Raw genomic sequence first — 26,147 nt, forward strand, 5'->3', positions numbered from 1 at the left:
CCGGAGTTTTTTCCTTCAATAATGTTAAATATTTTAAATTTTGGTCCGATTTTTTTTTAAATTTCGTGATCAATAAATAATCGATTTTAAAATAAATAGGTGATTTTAATTAGGTGATTTTCGTGTATATATGAAATCATTATTATTATTATTATTGATAAATCTAGGATAAGAATTTGAAAATATTTTTAGATATTTTTTCAAAAAACGTAATTGTCGGACAAAATCCTTACAGTTCTGAGACGCGTAAAAAAAATGAAATTATTTTATTAATTTTTTTATTTTTTAGGCTCCTGTCCGTGACAGTGATAAATACCCAACAACAAATGTGCAAAGTTCTTGCTTCCGTTACTCCCTCAGTCTCTCTCTACACTTATATTACTTGCTACATATCTCTCTTTTCTTGCAAAGATCAGCGCCACAAATAAATGTACGTAATGAGCTTCAAATCTTTGTCTGGGACATAGTTTTGATCAACATACTTGGCTGAAACAATGGGAAAGAAAGGCTCTGGGTGGTTCTCTTCTGTCAAGAAAGTGTTCAAACCTTCCGCTAAAGACCTCCCTGACTTAAAGGTTTGCTCATCCTTCCCTTCATTCATGTGTGTGTGAGAGATATTGAGAAGATATAGAGAGGGAGGGAGGGAGAGATAATGAGAGAGATAGAGAGAGAGGGAGGGGGAGGGAGGGAGAGAGGGAGAGAGGGAGAGAGAGAGAGAGAGAGAGAGAGAGAGAGAGAGAGAGGGAGGGAGGGAGGGAGGGAGGGAGGGGGGGAGAGAGGAATTGTGTTAGATCAGTAAAAATTAATTTTTTGTTGTTGCTGCTTTGGTAGTGAATGCATTTTCTATGCTAATCTGCTTTCTTTAGTTCCTTTTGTCATTGTGTATATTTGCATGGTATATGTTATTTACTAAATTATGAAAATGGTAATTCCTCTCTAATTCATCATCCTTACTAATTAACAGTGTGTGTGATTATGTAAATAAGAAAGAGATAAGGATACCTTGTGCACTGTGATTGCTTTGATCTGTCCAGTACATTATGTTATCAGATTACTGTATTGTTAGAGTCTGAACAAGCTGTGATGAAAATTTTAATTATTCCACAATAGACGTCCCACCAGGTTCTTTACGTTACTTTTTGGCACGCATTTTAAGGCTCTTATAAAGTATACTTACATTTTATATATAATTTTTAAAAAATTATTGAAAAAAAGTTTGATGTCTAAACTTTTATTCAGAAAAAAAATAATTTAAAAAAATATTATTCACCTATCCTTTATAAGAGCCTCAAAATGCGTGCAAACAGTGAACGTAAACTACCTGGTGGGACGGAGGGAGTAGAAATTTAGGATTAAGATTTATTTCGATTTCCCCTTACTCGTCACTCTGTCATGGATACGAACTATTGTAATATGGTAATATTTATCCATTCTACCTGCTTCCTCGCGACAACCTTGTCTGCCTTGTGAAATCAAAAAATCAATAATTTGATATTATTTTTCAATTTTATTTTCACTGCAAAGTCAAAGATGTTCAGTTTTTGGTTTTAAGTTCATCAAGTTGGGGCTTCTTGGTGGATCTACATTTACTCAACTGATTGAGCATGTATACATGGTCCCCTTCCCCACTACAACAAAAAGCTGATAGTTCTTATGACATATTTACTTTAATGCCACCTCTGCTTTCACATCATCCACTTTGATCATCATGTGCTCCTTGTGTTAGATCCCAATCTTTCCAGTTACCCGTGCCAGTTTCTGAAGTTGACATTACTTTTTGGATTATGCAAATGCTGTATCTTTCGTGTTAGTTTACTCTAGTAGTGATTACGCTGAAGATTAGCATTGTTAATTTTATCAGAAGGACAGTGCAAACAAATGGCAACAAGATGTTCCTGAGGTTGTGTCATTTGAACATTTTCCGACAGCAAGTTCACCAGATGCGACGAATGATGAGAGTAATATGGACTCATCGTCGTCCCCGGTAACTGAAGATCAGCATGCTATTGCTGTTGCTGTTGCAACTGCAGCAGCAGCTGAGGCTGCCGTTGTAGCTGCTCAAGCAGCTGCTAAAGTTGTTCGTTTGGCTGGTTATGGACGACATTCTAAGGAAGAAAGAGCTGTGATCCTAATACAATCTTGTTATCGCGGATATCTGGTAACTATCTCTGTTTTTTCTTCATTCGTTGCATGACGTATTATTCTATGTTACTTATTTTCGATCACTAAATCTTTGCAATTTTTGAAAATACAGATCTTACACTGACATTCGGTATATAATGCTGTATGATTTTACTTGCTTATTGAATGTATAGGCCAGACGAGCTTTGCGTGCTTTGAAGGGATTAGTGAGGCTGCAAGCGTTAGTGAGGGGTCATAATGTTCGCAAGCAAGCACAGATGACTATGCGATGCATGCAGGCACTAGTGAGAGTGCAATCAAGAGTTCGTGCACGCAGACTCCAATTAGCCCATCAAAAGTTTGAGAAAAGAATCAAGGAAGAAGAAAATCTAGCAGCAGAGGAAGAATATTATAGACTAAGGACCCCAATGAGAACTTTTGGGCCGGAAGCTTGGGACAATAGAAATCTGATCAAGGAGAAAATCAAAGAAAATAGTATGAGAAAGCATGATGCAGAGATGAAAAGGGAGAGGGCTCTTGCATATGCCTTCGCTTATCAGGTTAGTTTATGCTATGCTTTTGTTTAACGAGTAATGACTAAATAGAAATTATATGTGTATTTTCATTTATAGTGCTGCTCTCATATTATTTGTTATGTTCAAGCAATAAGTTATCTTCTTCATTCTCTGTTTTCAAAGACTGAAAACTAAAATGCTTCGTTGTTGTGTAACGAGGAGCATATTTTCAAGTTGAAGTGTTCTTATAAAACATTTGTTTGTATTTTACTTCTATAATCTGCAGCAGCAACAACAAAATGAATACTTACATTCGGATCTAAAAGGGGATGAATTCGCACAAAGGTCCAGTGAGCATGAAAAGCAACAATGGGGATGGAATTGGTTAGAACGTTGGATGGCGTCTCAACCACATCACATGCGCAATGGACCTCATGACAGCTCCTACATGACTCTAAAAACTACAGACAGCATGTCTGAAAAGACAGTAGAGATGGATATGGCAATTCCCCTGGGCTCGGAATTTGTACCCATGGGTAGGCGGCTAAGTGGGGACACTCTTGAGCCAGCCCGATATTCAACAAGGCACAATCAACACTCTGGCTCAGATAGCGTCCCTAGCTACATGGCACCAACCAAATCTGCTAAAGCCAAAGTGAGGAGTCAAGGACCAGTGTCAGCTAAGCCAAGAAACTCATCCGTGAGCTCATGGAATCCATCGACAAAGAGAGGGCCTGCTGGTACTGGTGACTCCTCAAGCTCTGGTGGGGGAACTGTATCGTATCAGGTCCAGATGACACCTAGCCCGAAAAGCAATGCACTTCATCAGGGGCAGCCTAAATGGATGGCGGGCTATAGCCCTGATTCTAGCGGAGGTGATGAAAGAGGCCACTTATGGAGACACCATTACACTTGATTGCATCTCACAAGATACAACATTGATTGAGGGTGTGAACTGTAATAAGTTATTCTACCATGTTGCATTATATCATACAATTTGTTGCACCCTTCTTCCGTCTTGTGATCGGAGATCTCTGAATAATGTTAAAAACAATAAGCCAGTAAAGAGTGCAAGTACTTTCTTTGGTGCCTGTGTAGTTCTCTTTGCTTCAGATTATGATTCTACTGTCAAGTAACCAAGAAAGCAGAGTGTATTTTGGGCCAATATGAAATTCTTTGTCTCGATACTCGTCTAGTAAGCGATTTCTTTGTTCTCAGCATAGCGCATACAACAGATTACTTGGACACTTTGGTTTCAAAAGCTGCATTGGTCTAAAATTCTTGAACATTCAGATGCAAAAACTAGAATCTCCTCAAGACAGTCCCCCAACTGTACTGAAAATACGAATGATATAGGTCCTCCTTCAAGCATCTTCCCTCAAGTGAGTATATATGCATCGCATGATACTCAATTGCCAACCTACTTGCTGCAGGCTCACTTCATTGTCGAACAGATCATTTGGTCTATACAGCTCATCACCTACAAGGATGTAGTTCTGATTTCAGTCGTCTAGTTAAAAAAAGCCGCCCAACGGAAAAATAATATTTCACTCGTCTAATGGTTAAAAAACGATAAACATGTTTAAAAAATGTTATAATCCTCACTGCCGGATTAATGTATCCATCTGATGATCGAAAAATAATGTCACTTATAAGATCCCATGGCTGGATCAGGACCCAACATCCGTAGGTATAAAAGCCGGCATAATAGTACCACTATTGACAATATTCCTTTATTAAAATAATAAGTAGAGGTCTCTTTTCAGAAAAAGAAATTACACAAGTAACTGGCAAATATTAGTTGGATAATTTGTTTATTGATTTCTCTTGTAATCAGTTAACTGTAAGTTTAAGTCTACATTAAAGAAAGTAACATAAGACATACATGAAAGCTAAGAACATAACACATATATAAGTTTTTTACGACTTCTGCTATATATGGAAATACTTAATAGGCCCCTACTAGCATTTTAGGTACCGTTTGATATCAAAAATAAATTTTTTTTTCTTCTGAAAAATAGATGAAAATATGTTTATCAAATTTAAAACTAATTTTTGAAAAAACAGATCTTTTCATGCTTTTACAAAAAAAATAATGCTAAAAACTAACATAAATTTTATTATAAAATCTCATCAAAATATTATTTTTATATTATAATCCAAAATAAATAAATATAAAAAAAATTACCAAACAATAATTGATTTTTACAAATAGAGAATGCTCCATCCAAACAGAGCCTTAGTACTGCTACTACGTGCACGACTATGATGATAGTTTTGTTTTTCTTTTAACTGTGATGATATGATGATAATTAGTAACGCTGTTATTGTTTTTTTTTTTTTAAGAAAACGAGATAATTCAATAAATAATAGCCATACGGCATCTACAAGAATAATCAAGTAAAGATCGTTCTGACAAGACAATTCTTTCATTCTCAGGACCGGTAAGTGCATGCAACGCATCATATACCGAATTAGAAGGGGTTCTCCGGATTATTCACTAGCTGTTAAAAAATGGACTTGATCACAAAAGAGTAGTAATATGCACCGATTCATCTGAGGTGGTCAGTGCGTTTAATGAAGGAATTTTTATCAAATTCCCTCTCAAGCGAGTTGATTTCGAATTTCAACATCTCATAAACAAGTCCATCTTTATTGATTTTGTTCCTAGGTACTTGAATGAACAAGCTGATGACTTAGCCAAGAAGGGTCTTGGCAGACCAAATCTGATAGAATTTGAGGTGGGTCTGTCTTGAAACACCCTGTGGGGTGTGTTTGGGTCCCCCGTTTGTGCTTACACTATCAAATGCTAAGCTTGGGAACTGGAGTTTTTATCTGGTGGTTACATCTATTCTAAGCCAGTGTCTTCTGCTGAGGTTTGGTAAATCTGATGGATGGTCGAAATCTGGGTTGTTTCTCTGAAGTACTCATTGCTTCAGTATCTGCTCTTGTCTCAGTGATGGGCAATGGAGTCCTGGCTACAAATGTGCTGCAGAGCATCATTTTGGGGACCTTAGCAGATCTTCTTCCAAAGCTCGGCTTAGTAAGTGGTAATGGAGCTGCTGAAGGTCTGTTGGGAATGGAACAGGCCATCGAGATCATGAAGCATGGGAAAGCTGGCAAGAAAACTGGGGGAATCCAGCTGTTGGGCCCTTGATCTCGTTTGTAGTTTCTTTTGGTGTCTATCTGCACTGTTTCTGTGGTGCTTTTTTAGTTTATTTTCTAGTTGTTCAACTTTTGTTTAGGTCTCAGATTCTCTTCCAGGGTTGCTTGATGTGCATCATCTTTTGTTAGTAGCTTGTCCTACTATTTTAGTCTGCTTTTGTCCTATCTCCTCAGGGGATTTGTAAGAATTTTTTGAACTTTAATGAATTTCAATTTATCGCTTTTCAAAAAAAAAAAAAAGTCCGCAAGGGTTGGTTCAGCTGGTTAAAGTGGGGACAAGTATCCTCTTGGTCACAGGTTCAACTCCTGAAGGGAGCAGAATTTGTGATTATGCCTCCTAGAGCCTGTCGTGCTTAGGTGCGGTTTATCTTGGTTTACATAGTTTGCAATAGCTATTGCGTGAGCTCGTGGGTTTACCCAGTGCGCACCCGAAGGGTAGCGGCTGCGGGTTCCTACGTTAAAAAAAAAAAGCGGGTTCCTACGTTAAAAAAAAAAAAAAAAGAATGATCGAGTCGAACAAACATAAAAAAAATTAACATGCCTGTCTTCATACCCAAGATGAGACAAATAAGCGATGTTGAAATTGACGATGGTACATGTATAGATCCTTGCTTCACCATCTTTTTCAAAAACTCCGTTTGAGCTATCAACTACAAATGCAATTCCTGAAAGACTTTATCGATGAATTCAAACCACTATCACAAAAGGAGAGAAAAATCACACACTCTCACCAGGGAGAGAAATCAAACTATAATCAAAACAAACTAAAACAATTAGATCTGCACCACGATGCTTGGGAGATAATCGATCCACCCACGAATCCAAAAAGGCCTCTGGAATAAGAACGAATCGAAGTTTCGGTGATATAGATCTAATAAAACTTTCCCCCGAAAAAGGAGATTTATTAAGAAAATCAATGAAAAAGTAAGAACAATCAAAGAACTAGCAATCAAAAAAAAAAGATTTGGGGCTTTCCACCGGAAACCGATGGAAGCCCCGTCGGAGATGAAAAGAGGGAGACGGCTAGAGAGAAGTGAGAAAAAAAAACTAGGGTTTTTTAGAGATAGAACTTGATTGATGTTAAAATAACAATTAACTAAGAAAATTAAATGATCTCATAACATGAGTATTTATCCTAATATTTAAGAACATAAAATTAATAGTCTATGCATGCTAATGACGACGAGCGGCAATGGTTTCCGGAGTGTTACGTGTCCAACAGGGGATTGAACTCTGATGATGCTTCCGCCGAGTACCTGTCACTTTCTCCGTCGATCCAATTCTTCATCATTCTTTCCTCTGTTGGATCTCCCAATTTTTACTTTTTGATTTGGTAATTAATTGGTTATTTAATTGTGAATTACAAGTTTCATCGGGTAATTAGGGTTTGGTAATCGGAGCATTTAGATAACTAGGTTTTTTTGGGGTTAATGCTCTATTTCATCATTGTACTGCACCAAAATTTTCAGTTGGCCTACCGAGTCAAAAAAGTTTTCAGTCAACTAATTGTACCATTAAAAACTTTCAAATAGACTACTCCGTCAGTCTCCGTTAAGTTTTTATTGGATTAAGTCTCTATTTCATCACTGTACTCTATCAAAATTTTCAGTTGGCATATAAGTATATGACAACTTTGCAAGAAATTTAGAGGAGTTGGCTTAGAAGCTCAATTAAGGTACATGACCGAGGCAAGGGAGAGGCTTGGAAGCTCAACATTCAGAAACTCGAATAATGAGCCTGTGGGACGAAATCAATAGATTAGTCAATGAAACAGTCCCAAAAAGTTGCTATGAGACAGAAGTTGCAGGACATGCAAACACGGTGGTTAGAAGCGGAAGAAAAGGTGCATATCTAAAAAAAGCAAACCCAAAATTACAAGTTACAGCGGAAACTCTTTTCGGAGAATGCAATTTCCTTCAGAAAACAAATGGAGAGCTTAGGCAACAAAGATTAGAACTTAACAAGCTCTGGCACAGTACTGGAAGCTGAACTAAAAGAATCACAAAACAGGTCCTCTGGGTTTGTAATGAGAATTGATGCTTCAGAAGCAAGGTTTTCTTCAATGCTGTCTGAATTTTCCTCGAAAGAGGAAATATTAGTTTCATAACTTAATTGTATCAACAACTTTACCTCCATGATCGCCATGTTACTCCTGTTCTTCAACGATTTCTTGGGATTAATCGGGGCTGCTTCTGTCTACCCATTAACCGTATATTTCCCAATAGAAATGGACATTACGCGAACAAAGATACCAAAGTTCTCCTTCACCTGGGTGTGGCTCAAGATTCCGTGCTTGGTGTGATTCAAAGTTTTTAGATTCTTTATTATTTAAATGAAAACATTTTTGATTTGGTAGGCTAACTGAAAGTTTTGATCCAGTAGAATAATGAAATAGAGCATTAACCCAGCTAAAAACATGCAATTCCATTAAATTTAACGTTATCCGTTAAAGCCAAATACATACTTAACGGCGCTGAAATGTTTTTTATGCTTAATCCCGTGATTGAAAGTTTTTAGATGTTTTATTATTTAAATGAAAACTTTTTTGACTCGATAGGCCAACTGAAAGTTTTAGTCTAATAGAGTGATGAAATAGAGCATTAACCTTTTTTTTTTTGCCATAAGAGGTAACTAGGGTTCTAGGTGATTAAGTTTAGGCAACGTGCGTGAAGATTTTCTGATTAGGATTAAAAAAGTTAAGTGTAGGTGAATATTGTGAGGTGGGGACACTGGGTTTATTCTGAGTTTTTTTTGAAGGAGGGTTCATTCTGAGTTAATCAGTCATTAATGAATACTAAATTGTTATCAACAGAGAATATTTTGTGTGAAAATTGCGAGAATAAATTACTCTGTGCTTTTGAAAGAAATGTGCAATAATTAATTTTGAAATTTTTCATTTTGTAAATATTGTACTACTTAAAAATTCGAGAACAATTTTTTTAAAGTTTTCAGTTTTTGAATGTTGTATTATCTTGAATGTTGTATTATTTTCCATCTCCCTCGTTGTATGAATATTTATACGTTGTTAAATCTATATATTCTTAATGGGTGCTAGTGAAGAGTTTGGTTTTCCCATACAAAATAAGGGTACTTCAGTCATTTTCTTTTTGATTTGCCTGCTCCGACCCGTTAACCCGTTTATAATTATATATATTAATTATTAATTGTTAAAAACTAATGTGGAGATATTAAAAGTGTACTCTGCTAATGATTTATTGAATTTTTATATTTATTAATATTCTGCCATATTTACATTGATTGCATGTTTATTAGTCAGCATATTTAATTCGTTTTAATGCTTGGGATACACTTTACATATAAAAGGGTGTTACGTATGGAAATGTTAAAACAGTAGATTTTATTATGTATTACACTTGCTCAATCAATCCCATAATCGGTGTCAGCATTTGAAAATATAATAAATTCGAATATACATATGCCTTCATTGTATTATGAGTCACTAAATTCAAAATTCAAAATTTTAATTAGTAACTTCCTATCTTTTTCGAATTAAACATGGAAAGACTTCCTAAACAATCTATAAGATTTTTTTGTGCGATATTGCATTCAAAATTCAAAATTTGAAAAGTTACCTGTTAAACTACTAATCGTTTTTTCTTAAAATATTTAATATTAAAATATAGCTAAAATATTAGCACAAGATTACATAAAAAAAGACCACGTATTAATACACCATTAAATTTGTTAATTAGCTATTTTGATTTATTAGTTTTTTATTTTGATTAATTTAATTGATTTCATATATATATATATGTGTGTGTATATTTGTATATTTGCCTACCTTTAGTTGTAATTACTCACTTTCTATTTCTTCCGATTAAATATGGAAAACTTCTTAAGCACTCTGAAAAATTTATTGTATGATATTGTACTAAAAATTCAAGGTATAAAAAGTGTGCTCTGCTGATGATTTATTGAATTCTTATATTGTTCTACTTTTTTAATTCGTATTAATGCTTGGGATACTAAACACATAAGCTTTACATATAAAAGCGTGTTACGTATGGAAATGTTTAAATAATAAACTTTATTATGTATCACACTTGCTAAATCAATCCCATAATCGGTGCTAGCATTTGAAAATATAATAAATCCGAATATACACATGCCTTCATTGTATAATGAGTCACTGAATTCAAAATTCAAAACAATTATTAGCTTCCTATCTATTTCGGATTACTAATGGAAAGACTTCCTAAGCATGAAGATTTTTTTGTACGATATTCATTCAAAATTCAAAAACTGTAAAGCTACCTATTAAAATATAGTTAAAATATTTTCACAAGAATACATTAAAAAAGGTAATATTATACCCCGTTAAATTTGTTAATTAGTTATTTTGATATTTTACTTTTTTATTTTGATTAATTTAATTGATATCATATATACGTGTAAATCTGTATATTTGCCTACCTTTCATTGTAATAGTATTACTTCAACTATTTCCTTCGATTTCAAATTTCGTCAAACATGTGACCTCTCCCTGTCAGTTCGCATCTTCTCTGAGATGCTTCAGCGATGGTGATTTTTCATCGGAGGGTAAGCCACTTTTATGGATGCAGCTGATTCGCGTCACCAGGTTCATTCTCTCCGCCCTCTTCATCTCCTCATTCTATTTCCCTCTCATCCCCTGCTCCAACCCATCAATCGAAACTATAATTCACTCACCCACGATTTTTGTTGATTTCATGTTTCAGGGATTTGAGAAAGGTTGGAATAGTTTTGGGTAAATAAAATATATATGTTGTGATATAGAACTTGAGATTAGTTTTTTTTTAGCATTTTTCTCTAACTCTTCGTGTTTTTTGTTGATGTTATAGGTATCTAAATGGGGAAAAATAGTGGTTTGTGTTTGTCTTTTATTTATTCTGAATTAAATTTATTTTGATTTTGTTATAGTTTGTCATGTATGATTTCTAATTTATAATTACTATAAATCAGAGGCATAAAGTGTTTGTTATGAGCAAACAAAATTCAACCAGGATTGTGGCATATCAAGGCTGGTAATTTAATATTTTTATGTCATGGAACCACATTGCTTACACTATTATTTCATTACTGGTATATTTGATTTTGCTCAAACTTTTAATGTTTGGTATTAATTAGTTTTGCTTAGTGTCATGTTCTTTTTTAAAAATATGAATGATCATTTTGAGATTTTGTTCGTTAATGTGTCATAAGACTTCTATTTCTTATTGTGTAGTTAGTGAATTATTCTTTTAAATTTCATTTATACACTAATTTATAATGTGTGTTTTGTGTAATTTATTCAGAAGGTTTCCTATTTGGCTGGACATACTTCTGGGCATTAGCTTGAGGACATACAATGAGCCATTCAAGGTTACAAGGAGTCTCAAGGAGGCCCTATCATGCTCTCTCAGGGTCTGAGTTCAGAGCTCATTAATTCTTCATTAATTGTTATCTTCATTGTTGAAATGTCCTCATGTTTTATTCTAAAATTATATAACTTATTTCTCACTTTAAAAGCAAGATCATTAGTGACCAAGTTGTGTAAGTGCTGCAGATTAATACATGTAATGGTTTCTACTGAAGTGAATTCTTCCCAAAAGACCCTATAAACCTTCAATTTGGACAGAAGCCTGGAATGGATGTTGTGTATGTGTGTGTGTGTGATTTTATACTTCTTTAAAGGCTAAAATTTTAAACTGTCAAATTGATCCAATTTTGGTGTGCAAACTAACAGGTTCCCCGACTTTGGAAGCCCAACATATAAGAGACGAGTTCAGGATTTGGCATTTGCAAAACAAATTTAGGTGGTAATTGCACATCTGCTGATCGAGGAGGTGAGCATTGCACAAAGTTCTAAATTGCGGCATGCTTTGCATCAACAAATAGACGCTAATCTTCTTTTTGATGTTAAAGGCCATGAATTTCTACTTCTGATCATCTGCCCTTCATTGTTCACAGCGAACTTCTCTTATTGTCGTTGATCATAATGCCAGGGATCAAACTATGTCACTACTGGACACAAGATTAAATGGTAAGAAAATTGAAATGGGTGATAATTTTGTGAATTTTAAACATTAGTTATTTTCTGTAGCTAATTTGATAAAATATTTTATTACTCTATGATATTTCCTGGGAATATTGTTTGGGATATTGCTTTGTTGTTGCATGCTTGCCCAGGTTCCAAGCGAAAAGCATGTGGTCCAAATGTTAATATTAACTTCCGGAAACAAAGTATAGTCCTGCCTGGCTAATCTAACAAATGAAATGTGTTGTTGGATATATGTAAGAAAAAATAAAATTTATTTTAGACCAAAAACAACATTTTTGTTTAAATCATCTCAATAAATATGCTACTTGCTGATGTCAGGAGTAATAAAAACAAACAAAATATTAAAGAACACAGTGAAGCGTTTAACATAAAACATTATAAAAAAATCATTATTTATATAGTATTAATCTTGAGTTCTATATCTGTTGTGTTCATTTGTTCAAGGCATCTCCTCATGTAGTGCTGATTTTAATAGTGTTTATGTCCTCAATACTACAGTATAAATGCGTCAAGGGCGTGGTCCGAGTATCAGTGCATTGTTTAATATCAAGTAATGAACATGGTGAGTACTTATATAAATGGCTTGCTATTTTTTTCCAATAAGCTATTGAATTAAAGTATAGCACAACATGTCAGATTATGACCGAGTTGATATCCTCCTGATGGGAACTCCTCTGGAGGATATTATGCAGATCATTGAGGTCAAGGTGGTGGCTTCACTAAAATATTATCACTAAGATATTTCATTGAACAGAGAATTGTGTTTTTTTTTTATTTTCTGGGTGTGGTCAGTACTCCATACTGTCGGGCATCCGACTTCAGGCCTGGATCGACTACTGACATGTATGTTCTGTTTTTTGTTTTTTCTTAATTCTGTTTCAGAGAAAAATGCGATATCAATCACTACAAATAAGTTTTTATCCGGTATTTCAAATCATTTGTCATGTTTAACAAGATCTAGATTTCAAATCAATTTGGAACTGATAATAATCTTCGCTTCTCCAGATTTCTAATTCTTGAATCTTATTGTCGTCCACAGGTTGGTATTTTCCTCTCCTACATGATTGCTTGGAGTAGATATTAGTAGCTTGACCTCGGTATTCCTAGATTAGCTTTGCACGAAGACATTCGGTTACGTGTGTTAATGTTATCTGATTATATGGTGCATCTTACGAATGTTACACGAAGGTGATTGCCTAATGGAACCAACAAAGACAGAAAATCTTCTAATTACAGAAATTCATAGGATGAATGGATTCTGCTTGGTCCAGACCTACACCGTTGATATGAATGTCAGTGACTTTTTTCTAGGTAAGCTATCAAAATTTTATTATTATCTCGGAGAATCTTGAGTGGCTGCATCAGCAATAGCTTGATCTGATGACAGTAAAAGAGCCTGAATGACTAAATATAAAGTAGCTACTGGCACTTAGCAAAAGAGAAAAATACACCGAGGCATGGAGAAAAATAACTATATTGTTTCATTTAAAATAAAATTGAGTTTGTAAAACTTTTTTTGGTCAGGGAGTTTGTAATTTGTTTGATATCATCGTTTAAGAGAATATTTGTATTAATTTTATTAATTGTATATTGTAATTTTATTCGGTCCAAAAAAGTGATTTTTTAAGTGTGATAGAATGTTTGAGCTTTTCTTTGAATAGACACTTAGATAAATAAAATAATGCTTAATAGAATTTTATAAAAATTAATTTCTTTTTTCAATGTTTCACATGAAAATAATTATTATTTTTTAATAAAATAATATTTTGAATGATAGGCTGCCGATGATACTTGGCAGCCTATTATTATTATTATTTGATTATTGATTTCCCAACTTTATTTATGTTAAGAATTAAAAATATTTAAACATATAATAATATATGAATTCTTTTCTGATTTTCTGATATATATATATATATATATATATATATATATATATATATATATATATATATATATATATATATATATATATAAATGCCAAGTATCGGTCACAATCTATTTTAATTTTCACAGGTTTGTTTATTAGTTAAGGTGCTTTTGGCGATTTTAGATGTATAGGGATTTCTTGATGCACAACTTTTTATATATTTTACAGTATTATTATTGAATACAAGCACGAATCGTATGACTTAGAATCGGAATTTAATATAAATCTTATTAATTTAACAATGATAAATCTACAAAAATATAATTATATTTTCGATGATAGTAATCTTTAAATTACCTATGACTATTTATAAGGTATATATACTATTTAAAACTAGAAAAAACAACAAATTTAAAACTATAAAACTGTAGCGGAAAAACGATATAAGAATACATGACCAACAAATTTAAAATAATTCTAAAAAAAATCTTCTGAGAGCACGCGAAGCGCGGGCAAAAGTAGCTAGTATTACATAATATCCGAAAATTTTGACCAAAAATATTTTATTATACATCCAGATTATCGTAGTTATTTGAAGTGATATATCCACATACATACATATACATCATAATATTATTAATATATGACATTCTTAACATAATTATAATTATAATATTTCAATCATATTTGATAAGAGTAATGTATATTATTATGACATTTTTTAAATATAAATTTTAAGTTTTGACAATCGAAAGTCGTAATCACACATTAAAATATATGTATATACGCATACATAATACTTAGTTTTAAAAAAATATAACAAGCTAGCGCAAAACATATCTTTTCTAAATAACATTTTTTTTCCATAAAAATTCTTAAAGAAAGAATCTTTACCCTTCTGTGCTCGGAGTTTAGTCTGAATTCGAGACTTATAGTACATTGCTCCTGCAAATTAATAGTTTTATATACTATAGTTCAGTTTTATGTTATTACTTTTATTGATTAGAATAATATATGTATCATTACAAAATAAATATAATAAAAATCTTTCAATCATAATGAAATGATAATATTGATTGTTATTTATAACATTTTGCATGGAAAGATTTACATCCATGAGAATGATTAAATTTATACATTTATTTAAATAAATGAGCCCTACAAATGACTCGCTAGGGGTATTCATTGCTCATTCAGTGTTGATGGAACCTTAATGATATTAGGGGGTGTATTCAAATGAGATTTTAAAGCATTGTTTTTTCATTCATGAGATCCGAAATTATTCAATTGAGATCGTTTAAAATCTATTAAAATATGGAGGTATTCAATTGAGATTTTAACTCATGTTACAAAATCTGATGGTATTCAATCAGGATTTTAAATTATGCTTTAAAATTCGATGGTATTCAATTGAAATTGTTTAAAATCCATTAAAATCCGATGGTATTCAAATGCTGATGTTTTTTTTTTGGATTTCATAAAATGATGGATTTTGTGAGATTTCTCTGTGTATTTTAAATTTTTCGAAATCCCACCAAAATTGATGAAATCTTAAGGTATTGTGCTTAAATTCTAAAAATTCTATATCAACTCAACGATATTTTCACTTTCAAAAAAAAAACCTCAACGATATTTTATCAAAAATCCGCATAAAATCAAAATCACATGATACAATCTATAAATAAAAAAACAATCTATTAATATCCCAATCGAATACACCCTTTTTAATACACAAATATAATATTACAAGATCATTTTATATAATGTAGAGTCATGAAATTTTAAAAATATATAAATAAACTATATAAATAAACTATTATCCAGGCTATTCTATATTATTCAATGACATAATCTCCATGAGACCTTCATTTTGTTGTCGGGTAATCTGAGGACAAGATCACGCGTACTGGATGTCATTAATGCTTGCCCGACGTTTTTCCACCGGTGTTGTTGTGTCCTTGCGTTTCTCGAATTTTTGGGCGTGACTGGCTATTTGAGATGGGGTTCTTGTAGTCACGTATTGCTTTGATATGTTTTTCCACTCTCCTTTTCCGAGTTCTTGCAATCCCTTCAGAAAGCATCTGTAAATATCAAAAAAGCAAAAACATTAGCCAAAAATGTATAAGCATAAAGCATGCCAATAATGATTATGGTTTATATGTTTTAAGGCAAACAAAAATAATCTTGTAAAAAAAAAAGTTACTTGTGTTCTGCTAGAGTCCATGGAATAGCTTTTTTCTTCTGTCTGCGAGTGACTATTTTGCGCTCCTCCGACTTTGCCCCTACTTCAATAGCATTTTCAAAATCAAAATTGGATGATTCGATCATTGTTATATCGTTGAGTAAGAGTTGATGATGATACTGGACGGCTTGAATACTTTTCCAAGGCATTAGAAAAGCCACATGTTGGAAAAATTCCAGAGAATTATGATCTTCATACATTGTTAGGACATCTTCATATAATTTGTTCTCTGCATAGGTCCATTTATCTATAGTGTAGTACAAGTTTTGTTGGTTTGAAGAGGAGCCTACCAATGATAATTGATTCATCATAAACATCTCACACTTTGTTTGAAATTTTATGAAAATAGATGTGATTATACTGGATGAAGTAATTTGTGACTTAAATAGTGGTACGAGAAGTCTATTAGTAACCGTGGGATCAAATCACAAAATCTTGAAGATATGCAAAAATGTAGAGATATTAGGTAGATATTGTTTGTCAGTTGTCAATGTAACATTAAAATATGATATCCTGGGGATATGCAAAAATGTAAAAGATTTTAAGTGAATTTTTTTTGTTGGTTCAAAATAAATTTACTAAAATGTACCTCATGTTGTGTAGATTTTGTTTTTATCATTGAACATATTAGAGATATTCACATATTTAAAAGACACACACCATACAACACAGAGGCTCTTATAATTTATAAGACAAATTACTAAAATAAAATATAAATCAGTGCAATTACCTAAAATGAGGAGTGTAAGACCGGGATAAAATTCGAGATGGGTATTGGAACCTATATGAATTAAGGTGAGACCAAATTCAGGCTCTTGAAGATAAGTTTATGTCCTTTTGAATGTGGACGGGATGGTCTCGTGTGGATGACGTGATATTGAGGGTGGATGAGGTCATCGAGTTATTAGATATAAAAAATAAGTTGATATTAAATATTCATTTAGTCGGATGGGAAATTAATTCTAATCTATCATTAATATATATACATATGTGTGTGTGTGTGTGTGTGTATATCAGTCATAATTTTTTTTTAAGTTAATTATATTTTACATAGATTATTATTTAAAATGAGTGCATACAATAATATATGATAAACAAACAAAAAGTAAAGTCTTTTAAGTGGACTTGTGATTTATTTCTTACATTATAAACTAATATGATTGTTAGTATGATATATATATATATATATATATTATGTATATGTACGTATATATGTATATACATGTGTGTATAAATAATTATCATAATTACATTATATATTCTGAAATATATGATATGAATTTTATATTGAATTTTTTTAAAACTGATTGAACTGTTTTAATATGTCTTTTAGTCTCTCATTTTTATATACTTCCCTCATGTTCTTATTTATTCAATCACAACGGTACTTACAAACTGATAAAAATATACTTATAACGATAGTCAAATAATGTATATGATTATTGGTTCTCCGATGAATCTTGATATTTCTAGTTTTACATTATATATTCTCAAATAATGTCTCAAATATTAGAGTATCGATCTTCATTATGGGGCTTTTGGGTGAAAATTAAAAAAGTATTTTTATAGAAAAATAAAGTAAAAGTAAATAACAAGTTAAAACTTATGAGTGAGAAAAAAGTAGAAATTATGAAACATAATTTAAAATTTTAATTGTATAAGTATTTCAGCGCATTTTACATAAACGATACAAATAAACGTCTATAATTTAAAAAACTATAAGCCGGAGCCCGCCAAACACTCCTGCATATTTTATAACGAAACATCATTTGACTTGCGAAAATAACATTCATATTTGATACTGTATATTTCCTTGCCACATTATTTTAAAAGTCACAAGAATGTACATGGTCCAATTTTTAATATTCACATTCTGAAAAAATAATAAAAAAGAAGTTTTGAATACTCGGATTGACCAATTACGAGAAACACAGCAGGACCCACAAACTTGCAATGATGAGAAATTGATAGTGAAAGAGAGAGAAACATGGAAGGTACTCATTGTAGTAGCCCCAAATGAAAAAAAACTCACAAACAAAAAGAACAGTTTTATTTATCTGCCTAAAGTTGCAACCTTTAATTTGAGTCTGCTCCTAATTCACACTACACACTGACCCTGCTTTGTTAAGTCAAATTTATACATACATATACATATATACACACAAACCCCATTTCACCTAACAGTGTTCAACCCCACTTGGGCTTCTTGAATTGTCAATTTAAGATGATGGGCTAGCTGGGTTTTGGTCATTTTAAGCTCTTGAGGTCAGTTTAATATCTCTTTGTTTTTGCATTTTGTTTGTTTTTGTTTTGTTTTGGAATTTAGGGCTAGTGTTGAAAAGTTTGAATCTTGAATGAAATTGTGTAAAGTTTGTTTTTTAGTCAATCTTGGCTGACCCAGATAGTGAGTAGAGTTATCTTGTTGAAAGTTTAGGAATTTATGATTTTTTCAAGAATTTATGATTTGGGGCAATGAGGGTATAGTAGGCAAGGTTTAGGACAATGGATTAGTGATATATGTATGATGGTGGAATTAATGTTAGTGTTTATAGATTTGTTCAAGTATTAAAGTTTCTTCTGGTTTAAAGCTTTGGGTTTTCTTGAACATTGTCATGTTTTGGAGTACAAATGTGATTGGAGTTAGTGCTGTATGTATAAAGTATCTGCTCTACACTGACAGCCTGACAGGTGACACCAGAAAATGAGTTTTCTGGTAATTCTATGGTGTACCAGAAGACTTTGCATTCTACTAATTGTTTCCTATAGGAGTTTTGTTTTATATATGTGATTGCTCAATAGGAGTTCTCTTATTAAAAGACTGATATATTATCTTCAGAAGATCTACTGCTTGTGGAGTATTAAAGGCAAATTATGAATGGACAATGAATTAAGGATGCATCTGTTTGGATAAAGTATCAATATATACCTTAGTCCTTATATACTCAACATGAATCCCCTTATTCCTCAATTAGTGCTACAAATGTCTTGATATTCAATCCTCAAACAGATGGTTATACTTTAGGTTTATTTGATACTATCAGTCGAATCTGTAAGTGTAGCTTGATCTTCTGGGATAGTTTTTGAGATATCTTTAGAGCAATATTACGGACCCTGAAGAGGTTCCCGAATGCCAAGTGGCATGTTTTAGTTCGTGCTATCTATGTGCATGCATGGGGGCCTTTTTATTTTTAAGAACACATCCAATCGAAGCCAACTAAGCATTCAGGAACAAATTCGGGAACCATTTTTGGGTCCCCAGCATTTCTCATATGTTTAATACTGATATTATGATGAATAGAACTTGCAAAAACTTGAATAGAATCTGAACTAAAACTACAAGCTATCTCTTCTGTTTATTGGCATATTTTTGGTTAGTAATTATATTGTTGAGAATGATGGTTTCAGGATAAAGGATACCAAGTACACTGTATAAGTATCTCAGGAACGGAAACAATGACTTCATCTACTGCTCCCCCTCTTTCCCATGAACCTGATAATTATGATGAGTTTTCTATGCACCAGGACTTGCTCTTTTCAGATAGTCTTAAGGTAGGTGTTGTTCCATACTTGTATGTCACATGAGGTTAGCCTGTCTGGTCAAATTTAACAAGGCCAACATCTCTGCTATCATTTCGAGAAGTACTCATTTGCAGTCAAGTTTAGTGCAATCATGGAGCATGTGGCTATTTTATAATATGCGCAAATATAAACTGCAGCTGCTCATAAAAGATCCTTCATGTGTTTGATACTAAACGAATAATACATTGTTGATCTTCAGGACTTGAAGAATTTGAGGAAGCAGCTGTACTCAGCTGCCGAATATTTTGAATTATCTTACACCAATGATGACTCAAGGCAGATGTAAGTAACTCATTACTGAAGTAGGTCATTGCAGATTACACATGGCATTCTCGATCTTCCTAATTTTTTTCTTATGCATTGTTTTTACATGCAGAGTGGTTAGTACTTTGAAAAATTATGCCATTAAAGCTCTTGTCAATACTGTGGATCACCTAGGCTCTGCGAGCTACAAAGTTAATGACTTTCTGGATGAAAAAGTTAACGAAGTTACTGGAACAGAGATATTTGTATCTTCCATTGAACAGGTACTTTATACCTAGCAATATAAGGGATGCTTTACATTAACTTTTTACTGTGAAGTCGAGAGTAGGAATCTAGAAGATAGTTTTCATGATTAGTAATTGTTTCTGATCTTCTGTCAAGTTTCAATAGTTTTAAAATCTTGACATTTGGCCCAACCTGGAAGCAGGTGGGATTGATTATTATATTGTTACCTTTTATAAATGGAATGTTGTTTCTGCTCTGATATTGAATTTCCCATCAATATGCTTCTTTTTAGTTGTCTTCTTTCTACAATAAACTAGTGCAGTAAATTTTGCATTAGAAGTACTTGTTGCTAGGGGTGGCAATCGTTTCGTTTCGTGTATTTTCGTGTTTCGTGTACTCGAAGGTGAAACCAGTATCCGCCCGTTATTAATTTCGTGAACCTAATTTGAAACCCGTATCCGTTTCGAATCGTTTCGTGTATATTTCGTGTACTTTTCGTGTATATTATATATAAAAATATTAATATATTTTTTAATCAAAAAATAGATTTAATATATATTTTTCTTTATAAATTTATTAAATGTGAATGATATATATCATACTTGTATACAATTCTTTATAAATTTGTTAATGTATCTACAATATATATCCACACATACATATAAATATATACTTTATACTCAATTATATATTTAATATATCATTACATATATATAATAAATATAATCTACAAATATTTCGTGTACTTTCGTGTATTTCGTGTACCCCAAATGAAAACCCATATCCGACACGAAATCTATCGTGTAATTTAGTGTTCGTGTACTTTCGTGTTTCGTGTATCGAAAATCAAAATCCGTATCCATTTTTTTCGTGTCGTTTCGTTTCGTGTTAGCGTGTTACGTGTCAAATTGCCAGGCCTACTTGTTGCTAATAATTCAATTTTTCACTGGGCAAAATATATAATTATAATTATTAATTCTATTCTTTAATGTTAAGTTAAGGTGACGTAGTGATATCTTACTATGCTACGCGTGCTCATTATATTCGATTGAGATCATCTATGCTATGCTGTACGTGGATGATAATATTTCCGGCAGTCACATAGGCCACATCTTAGAATCCAGCTTCAATTTTCCTAATTTAGCAGTTAACAGGTACTTTTAATATATTACATAATGTCGAACACCAAATATGACAATTAAAGCAGCATATAAAGAGAGCTGATTTTCGTGGCAAAAAAAGAGGAGAGCTGATTTCATCTAATAATCACTGGCAAAGGTCCAATCATGTTTGTTGATAACATGAGTGTCACTTATTACCTTAATCTGAATAAAATGTAAAATTGATCTTCTAGGCTTCTGCCCCACAGGGATTCCTGGAGGATCTGGAACACAGCCCAAATTGGATCCTATGCTATAGAATGTAGAATCCTGTTAATAAATACTTCTTATAATGATTATTTAAGAGAAAAGTATTTCTGTAATAGCATGAGACATACATTGATAAGAGACTAAAGCAGGCAAGAACCTGCTGTGGAGGGCTTACTAGTGGAACATGAGCTTCACTGAGCTTTAAGTGTTCCATGTAAAACTTGCCTAGAGAATAATTCCTATCTTTAACTTCATGACTATAACATCTAGTGTGTTGTCAATTCATGTAGCTCTTGATCATACTTTTTAAGGGTGCAAGGTCTCAAATTTTATTATATAAATAGCTGACCGATTATATCCTTTTGTCGTGTTTTATATAGAGAGTAAGGACTTGCCAGACGCATATTGATCAAGAGGGGCTCTCTCAGCAGTCACTGGTGATAAATACCCCGAAATATCACAAGCATTATATATTACCAGGCAATTATCCTGATATAGTTTACTTCTCATTTGTTTTCTGTCTTCTTCGTATCTTGTTTATCTGAGTGCAGTTGAAAGATCATTCCCTACTTTGTTTTAGAAAGAGAAAATTCAATATCCTTGGTTACTCGGACTTTATTTGTTTATTTACTTATTTCTTGTATGTTGCTTCCCTATTTTGTGCTACATTGGGATTCTGAATTATTTAGTAAATTATACCTTGTTCAGCTGGAGAGATCATGCACGGTACAAACCAGTCTAAAACCAAAGATGAAGAGAGTGTTATGGATAGTGAAGATCACTGGCATGATATTAAGAATGGTAAAATGTGTACTATTGTGTCTTTAATTTTAGTTATCTCTAGTATTTATTCCTTCTATTGAATTCTTTAAACTGTGGTTAAATGTAATCAAATTGGTAATTTATGCTCACTAATTTTGTCATTTTCTGCAGTTGTTCGAGCAACAATAGTAGAAAACCAACCATCTTTAGTCAGGTAACTAACAGTACAATTTTTTGATTTACTGCAAGCTCTCGTATAACATATCTTAGTTCATTAGTGCACCAATTTAATAGATTTTCACCATTTTCCTGGCACAGAAAAGGGCGATCTCAATCACCTTCTCAGCGACCATCTCGGCAATCTGGGAACATTTTATCCAATGGACGAGGAACAACAGTAGAACACCAACCTTCTTTGGTCAGGTAAATAACAGTACAAGATTTCTTATTTACTGGAAACTCCTGTATTACATATTCCAGTTCATAATCAGGCATACTTACTAGGATTTCACCATTCTTTTGACACAGAAAAGGGCGATCTCAGTCACCTTCTCAGCGACCACAACAACCTGGGAACTTTTCATCTAATGAAAACATGTCTAAAAAGGATCATGGTTTGTGTGCATCAAATTCACAGCATAGACTTGATAATTTTGTCTACTCACATATGTTTCCTGATGTTTTTCTTTAATGACAAATTCAGTGGTGCAAGAGAAGCGAACAGTTTCACCACACCGATTTCCACTTTTACGTACTGGATCCCTCTCTAGCAGGCCAACCGCTCCAAATTCAAGAGCCACAACTCCAACTCCATTATCAAGATCAACTACACAAGATTTGAGTAGATCCGCCACACCAAATTTGAGTAGATCTACAACACCAAATTCTAGACAAGGGGTATGCACTACATATTCTATATGTTTATTCATCAGTAAGCAACATTATCTTATCTGTCTATGTTTCCTTTACTTTAATCAGTTGATTTTGTTTTCCTATGCATCAGTATCCTTCTGAGCCTCGAAAATCAGCTTCAATGCGCCTCCCTTCAGATAGAGGAAGCCCAAAAGAGAACAATCCAATCCCTACCAAGGGTAAACGTCTGCTTAAGGCGTTGCTTAGTAGACGCAAGTCAAAGAAAGATGAAACATTATACACTTACTTAGACGAATACTAGATGTATTATAACAAAGGCAAGATGACTAGAAGGTTCATTAGCAAATACCAACTTCAATTTGTGCCGATCACTTTGTATCTTCATGTTGTTTATACAAAGTTGGTGGTAACTAGTGAGCATTATATGTTTATTAAAAGTAAATTATTGAAATTCATTAATCTTCGATTGTTCTCCCAACATTTTTTTTTTATCCAAACCATATCTTGCATGAATGTTGATAGTTTCTTTTAGAAATATATTTTCCTAGGTAGTAATTACATTTTTTCTGGTTTGAAACTTATATATTTTATGACAGATGAAATAAGGATTTATTTTTGAAGAAAAGTACATAAAATTTTACTTTTTTCTGAAATAAGTCTTTATTTTTTTGTTAAATAACGAATAAAAAACAACTTTTTAACATTTATATCCAAAAAGATTATAAAAAGATGCAATTCTTTTTAAAAAATAAGGACTTGTTTTTAAAATAAGTTGTTCCCAAGTTGGCACGTAATAATCCTCCAGTCATTTTGCTGCGAGTACAAGAACCAGCATGTATATAAAACATTGTGAACATCCAAAGAGAACAGCATATAAACATCCAACTGTAAATTTCATGAAGCCACTGTAATAGTCTACCAGTTGCAAATACAGCTATCACCTAGAAAACCAACAACCATATTCAGAAACAATTATAGCTAGATACACGACAAGAACCCTTAATCAAGCTCCCAACTAAACAGAGCTAGTTTCACAACTCCAATCCCTGACCAAACTCTTCAATAGTTTTAGTGGCAAGGGTAAGCACGTCAACAAATGCACTATACGATGCTCGAAGGAATCTTGCTTCTATAGCTTCAAAATGTCTGCCAAAAATGGAGAACAGATTATTGAAACTGATACATGGTAAATTAATATAGGCGCGGGATACTCAATCATATTCATACATCTAATATATAGAAATTATCTATGCAGCAATATAGTCTTCAGCATTGAAAAAATCAGAAATTCTTTGGTCATTTGCCAAACTTCAAGATCGAGAATCAACTTCAGCAACAAGTAAACAAGTTCGATACCTTTTGTTAGGGTGGCAATTTTATGGTCTAGCAATAATTTTTAGAGAAGTGGTCATAAGGATGAATCAAGAATTTCATAATACTACAATAAACGGAGAAAGTTTGGGAAAATAGATTCCTCTTTTCATATACACAATTGCATATCAAATAAATCTTTCGGAGAAAAGGGGGGCTCACACTGCAAGCTTCCCATTGGTGATGGACATTTGTCTTTTGACTTTGTCTGGTTGCAACTGCAGTTGATATAGATTACAGTAAGAGTCTCATCAATATATATCTCCTAACGAACAACTGAAATAACCACAAAATTTACCTCTGTATCAACACCCAATGAGGTATAAATTATTCTAGCTTTTTCCTCGGATCCATAATCTACCTCTAAGTCGCTGTTGATCAAATTCATTTGGAAATAAAACCCATTAAGCTTTCAATTGTAGGACTGGGAAGGTCTAAATAAGTTAATACCATGATATGTCTAAGACCATGCTAACATTCAATATATATTACAAATACACAACATCGTAAAGGGTATCACTACTAGCACTACACAAACTTTCAATCGGATAAGGTTATCAACACTAACGAAACAAGACTACCACTTCACTGTCATAGCCAACAATCACCAATAAGTACTAATTCGTACTAATTCAAATTATGCAACAGTAACTAACTTCCACAATCTCAACCAAATTCTGTAATTTTCAAAAGTGATACGAACCTCGATACCCAACTAGATGGACTCAATACAGAATCTTGAACTAATTACTCTCTTTTAATCAAATTCAAACAACTCAAATTGCTACATCCTTTACAATTTACCAATTGTTGTCCACAGAACACAGTATTATAATTTCCAAAACTACCAAACCCAAAGTTTGCACCTTTCTCTATAAAAACATATCATATGCAGCAGATTGAATAATGCACAAACAATTAAACTACAAACACGAATTAAAAGAGGACAAAAAAGGGTCAATAAATATAATTGAAAAATAATATACAGACAGATATATACCAGGAAAATTCCCATGGGGAAGACGGGTTGTGTGAGATATCCATAAATGAGTCAACAGCAGCCTTTCAGACAAAAAATACTCAAGAACAAGAAGACCCTGTTTGGGGGTTATGTTGTTTTAGGGTTTTAGCCGTTTGCTGCCATCTAAAATTACTGCTGTTATCTTAAGTTTCCGGGTGGACTCTGTTTTCATCTTTTTTATAAAAAAAAATTTATTTGAGAAAACCAGCATGGTAAAATGCGAAAATCAAATTAATCGATGGTGGCACAATCCAGCCATTTATCAGGTAATTGAAAATTATTGAGAATGATTAATCAGGACATTAATTGAATATATTAAAATAAGATAATAATATTCAATATACTTAATTTATTATAATAGTTTTTAGAAAATGTTATAGTTAATCGAAATTAAAAATTAAAATCTGGAGAGAATTTTGCAGTGATTAATTGATCAAATCAGTGATTTTTAGAATTATGAAAAAAATGAAAAACAGACAAAATTTTTGTAATGATTAAATTAAGAGATATAAAATTATTTATTTTAGATTTGGTAATCAATTTTATTTACTCAGGATTACTCTTTTGTAAATGATAGAAATGAAAAAATGTTATATATCTCAAAAAGTATTATCAAAATTTTCTTTTTAAATTTAGTTGGCAAGTATGATTGGATTTCCAATATATTGAGTCTTTCGTACATGTAATGGGATCCCCTCTGGACTCTACAGACATAAAAGACTCAACTAA

General features: G+C 32.7%; 4 protein-coding genes and 1 long non-coding RNA gene across 8 annotated transcripts; 3 read left to right on the forward strand and 2 right to left on the reverse strand.

Annotated features, from left to right (window-relative positions):
• Positions 1-341: 341 nt before the first annotated feature.
• LOC108210993 (protein IQ-DOMAIN 21) lies at positions 342-3,821 on the forward strand. Its single transcript, XM_017382468.2, has 4 exons — positions 342-575; positions 1,862-2,158; positions 2,316-2,681; positions 2,923-3,821. Exons 1-4 carry the CDS (start codon positions 495-497, stop codon positions 3,550-3,552), a joined length of 1,374 nt encoding a protein of 457 aa, XP_017237957.1. The 5' UTR covers positions 342-494; the 3' UTR covers positions 3,553-3,821.
• Positions 3,822-9,601: 5,780 nt separating this feature from the next.
• Positions 9,602-13,361, forward strand: LOC135151679 (uncharacterized). Of its 3 annotated transcripts, none has more exons than XR_010290530.1 (6): positions 9,602-11,204; positions 11,347-11,626; positions 11,751-11,823; positions 12,340-12,403; positions 12,478-12,684; positions 12,881-13,361. It is a non-coding gene; the product is annotated as an uncharacterized LOC135151679 (long non-coding RNA). The 3 variants fall into 3 exon arrangements; XR_010290531.1 differs by having other exon boundaries at positions 11,347-11,438; positions 11,527-11,626; positions 12,478-13,361; XR_010290529.1 differs by having other exon boundaries at positions 12,478-13,361.
• A 2,247-nt stretch (positions 13,362-15,608) lies between these two features.
• Positions 15,609-16,153, reverse strand: LOC108212065 (transcription factor DIVARICATA-like). The gene is made up of 2 exons (XM_017383797.2): positions 15,915-16,153; positions 15,609-15,792 (listed from the first exon to the last, which is right to left on the reverse strand). Exons 1-2 carry the CDS (start codon positions 16,151-16,153, stop codon positions 15,609-15,611), a joined length of 423 nt encoding a protein of 140 aa, XP_017239286.2.
• A 1,803-nt stretch (positions 16,154-17,956) lies between these two features.
• On the forward strand, positions 17,957-23,504 carry LOC108210984 (protein ABIL2). Of its 2 annotated transcripts, XM_017382452.2 has the most exons (11): positions 17,957-18,218; positions 19,359-19,502; positions 19,732-19,814; positions 19,909-20,059; positions 21,772-21,871; positions 22,100-22,192; positions 22,325-22,367; positions 22,472-22,576; positions 22,682-22,767; positions 22,857-23,050; positions 23,157-23,504. In XM_017382452.2, the coding sequence occupies exons 2-11, from the start codon at positions 19,407-19,409 to the stop codon at positions 23,325-23,327; spliced, it is 1,122 nt and encodes a 373-aa protein (XP_017237941.1). In that variant the 5' UTR covers positions 17,957-18,218; positions 19,359-19,406; the 3' UTR covers positions 23,328-23,504. The 2 variants fall into 2 exon arrangements, with proteins under 2 accessions (XP_017237941.1, XP_063946697.1); XM_064090627.1 differs by lacking the exon at positions 22,472-22,576 and having other exon boundaries at positions 18,079-18,218.
• A 394-nt stretch (positions 23,505-23,898) lies between these two features.
• LOC108213214 (uncharacterized) lies at positions 23,899-25,567 on the reverse strand. The gene is made up of 4 exons (XM_017384987.2): positions 25,398-25,567; positions 24,696-24,768; positions 24,560-24,615; positions 23,899-24,172 (listed from the first exon to the last, which is right to left on the reverse strand). Exons 1-4 carry the CDS (start codon positions 25,439-25,441, stop codon positions 24,058-24,060), a joined length of 288 nt encoding a protein of 95 aa, XP_017240476.1. The 5' UTR covers positions 25,442-25,567; the 3' UTR covers positions 23,899-24,057.
• Positions 25,568-26,147: the final 580 nt, after the last annotated feature.

The sequence above is a fragment of the Daucus carota genome, chromosome 3 (genome assembly GCF_001625215.2).
Source record: "Daucus carota subsp. sativus chromosome 3, DH1 v3.0, whole genome shotgun sequence".
Lineage (NCBI taxonomy): Eukaryota > Viridiplantae > Streptophyta > Magnoliopsida > Apiales > Apiaceae > Daucus > Daucus carota.

Coding starts and splice junctions, on each gene's coding strand:
- LOC108210993 (XM_017382468.2), top strand. CDS start 495: ATGGGAAAGAAAGGCTCTGGGTGGTTCTCTTCTGTCAAGAAAGTGTTC. Junction 576..1,861: donor AAGACCTCCCTGACTTAAAG/GTTTGCTCATCC, acceptor TAATTTTATCAG/AAGGACAGTGCAAACAAATG. Junction 2,159..2,315: donor CTTGTTATCGCGGATATCTG/GTAACTATCTCT, acceptor TTGAATGTATAG/GCCAGACGAGCTTTGCGTGC.
- LOC108212065 (XM_017383797.2), bottom strand. CDS start 16,153: ATGTATGAAGATCATAATTCTCTGGAATTTTTCCAACATGTGGCTTTT. Junction 15,793..15,914: donor TGGACTCTAGCAGAACACAA/GTAACTTTTTTT, acceptor TGATATTTACAG/ATGCTTTCTGAAGGGATTGC.
- LOC108210984 (XM_017382452.2), top strand. CDS start 19,407: ATGACTTCATCTACTGCTCCCCCTCTTTCCCATGAACCTGATAATTAT. Junction 20,060..21,771: donor TTGTATCTTCCATTGAACAG/GTACTTTATACC, acceptor TGTTTTATATAG/AGAGTAAGGACTTGCCAGAC. Junction 22,368..22,471: donor AACCAACCATCTTTAGTCAG/GTAACTAACAGT, acceptor TTCCTGGCACAG/AAAAGGGCGATCTCAATCAC.
- LOC108213214 (XM_017384987.2), bottom strand. CDS start 25,441: ATGGATATCTCACACAACCCGTCTTCCCCATGGGAATTTTCCTG. Junction 24,769..25,397: donor TCCCCATGGGAATTTTCCTG/GTATATATCTGT, acceptor TTTGATCAACAG/CGACTTAGAGGTAGATTATG. Junction 24,616..24,695: donor CATTGGGTGTTGATACAGAG/GTAAATTTTGTG, acceptor TATCAACTGCAG/TTGCAACCAGACAAAGTCAA.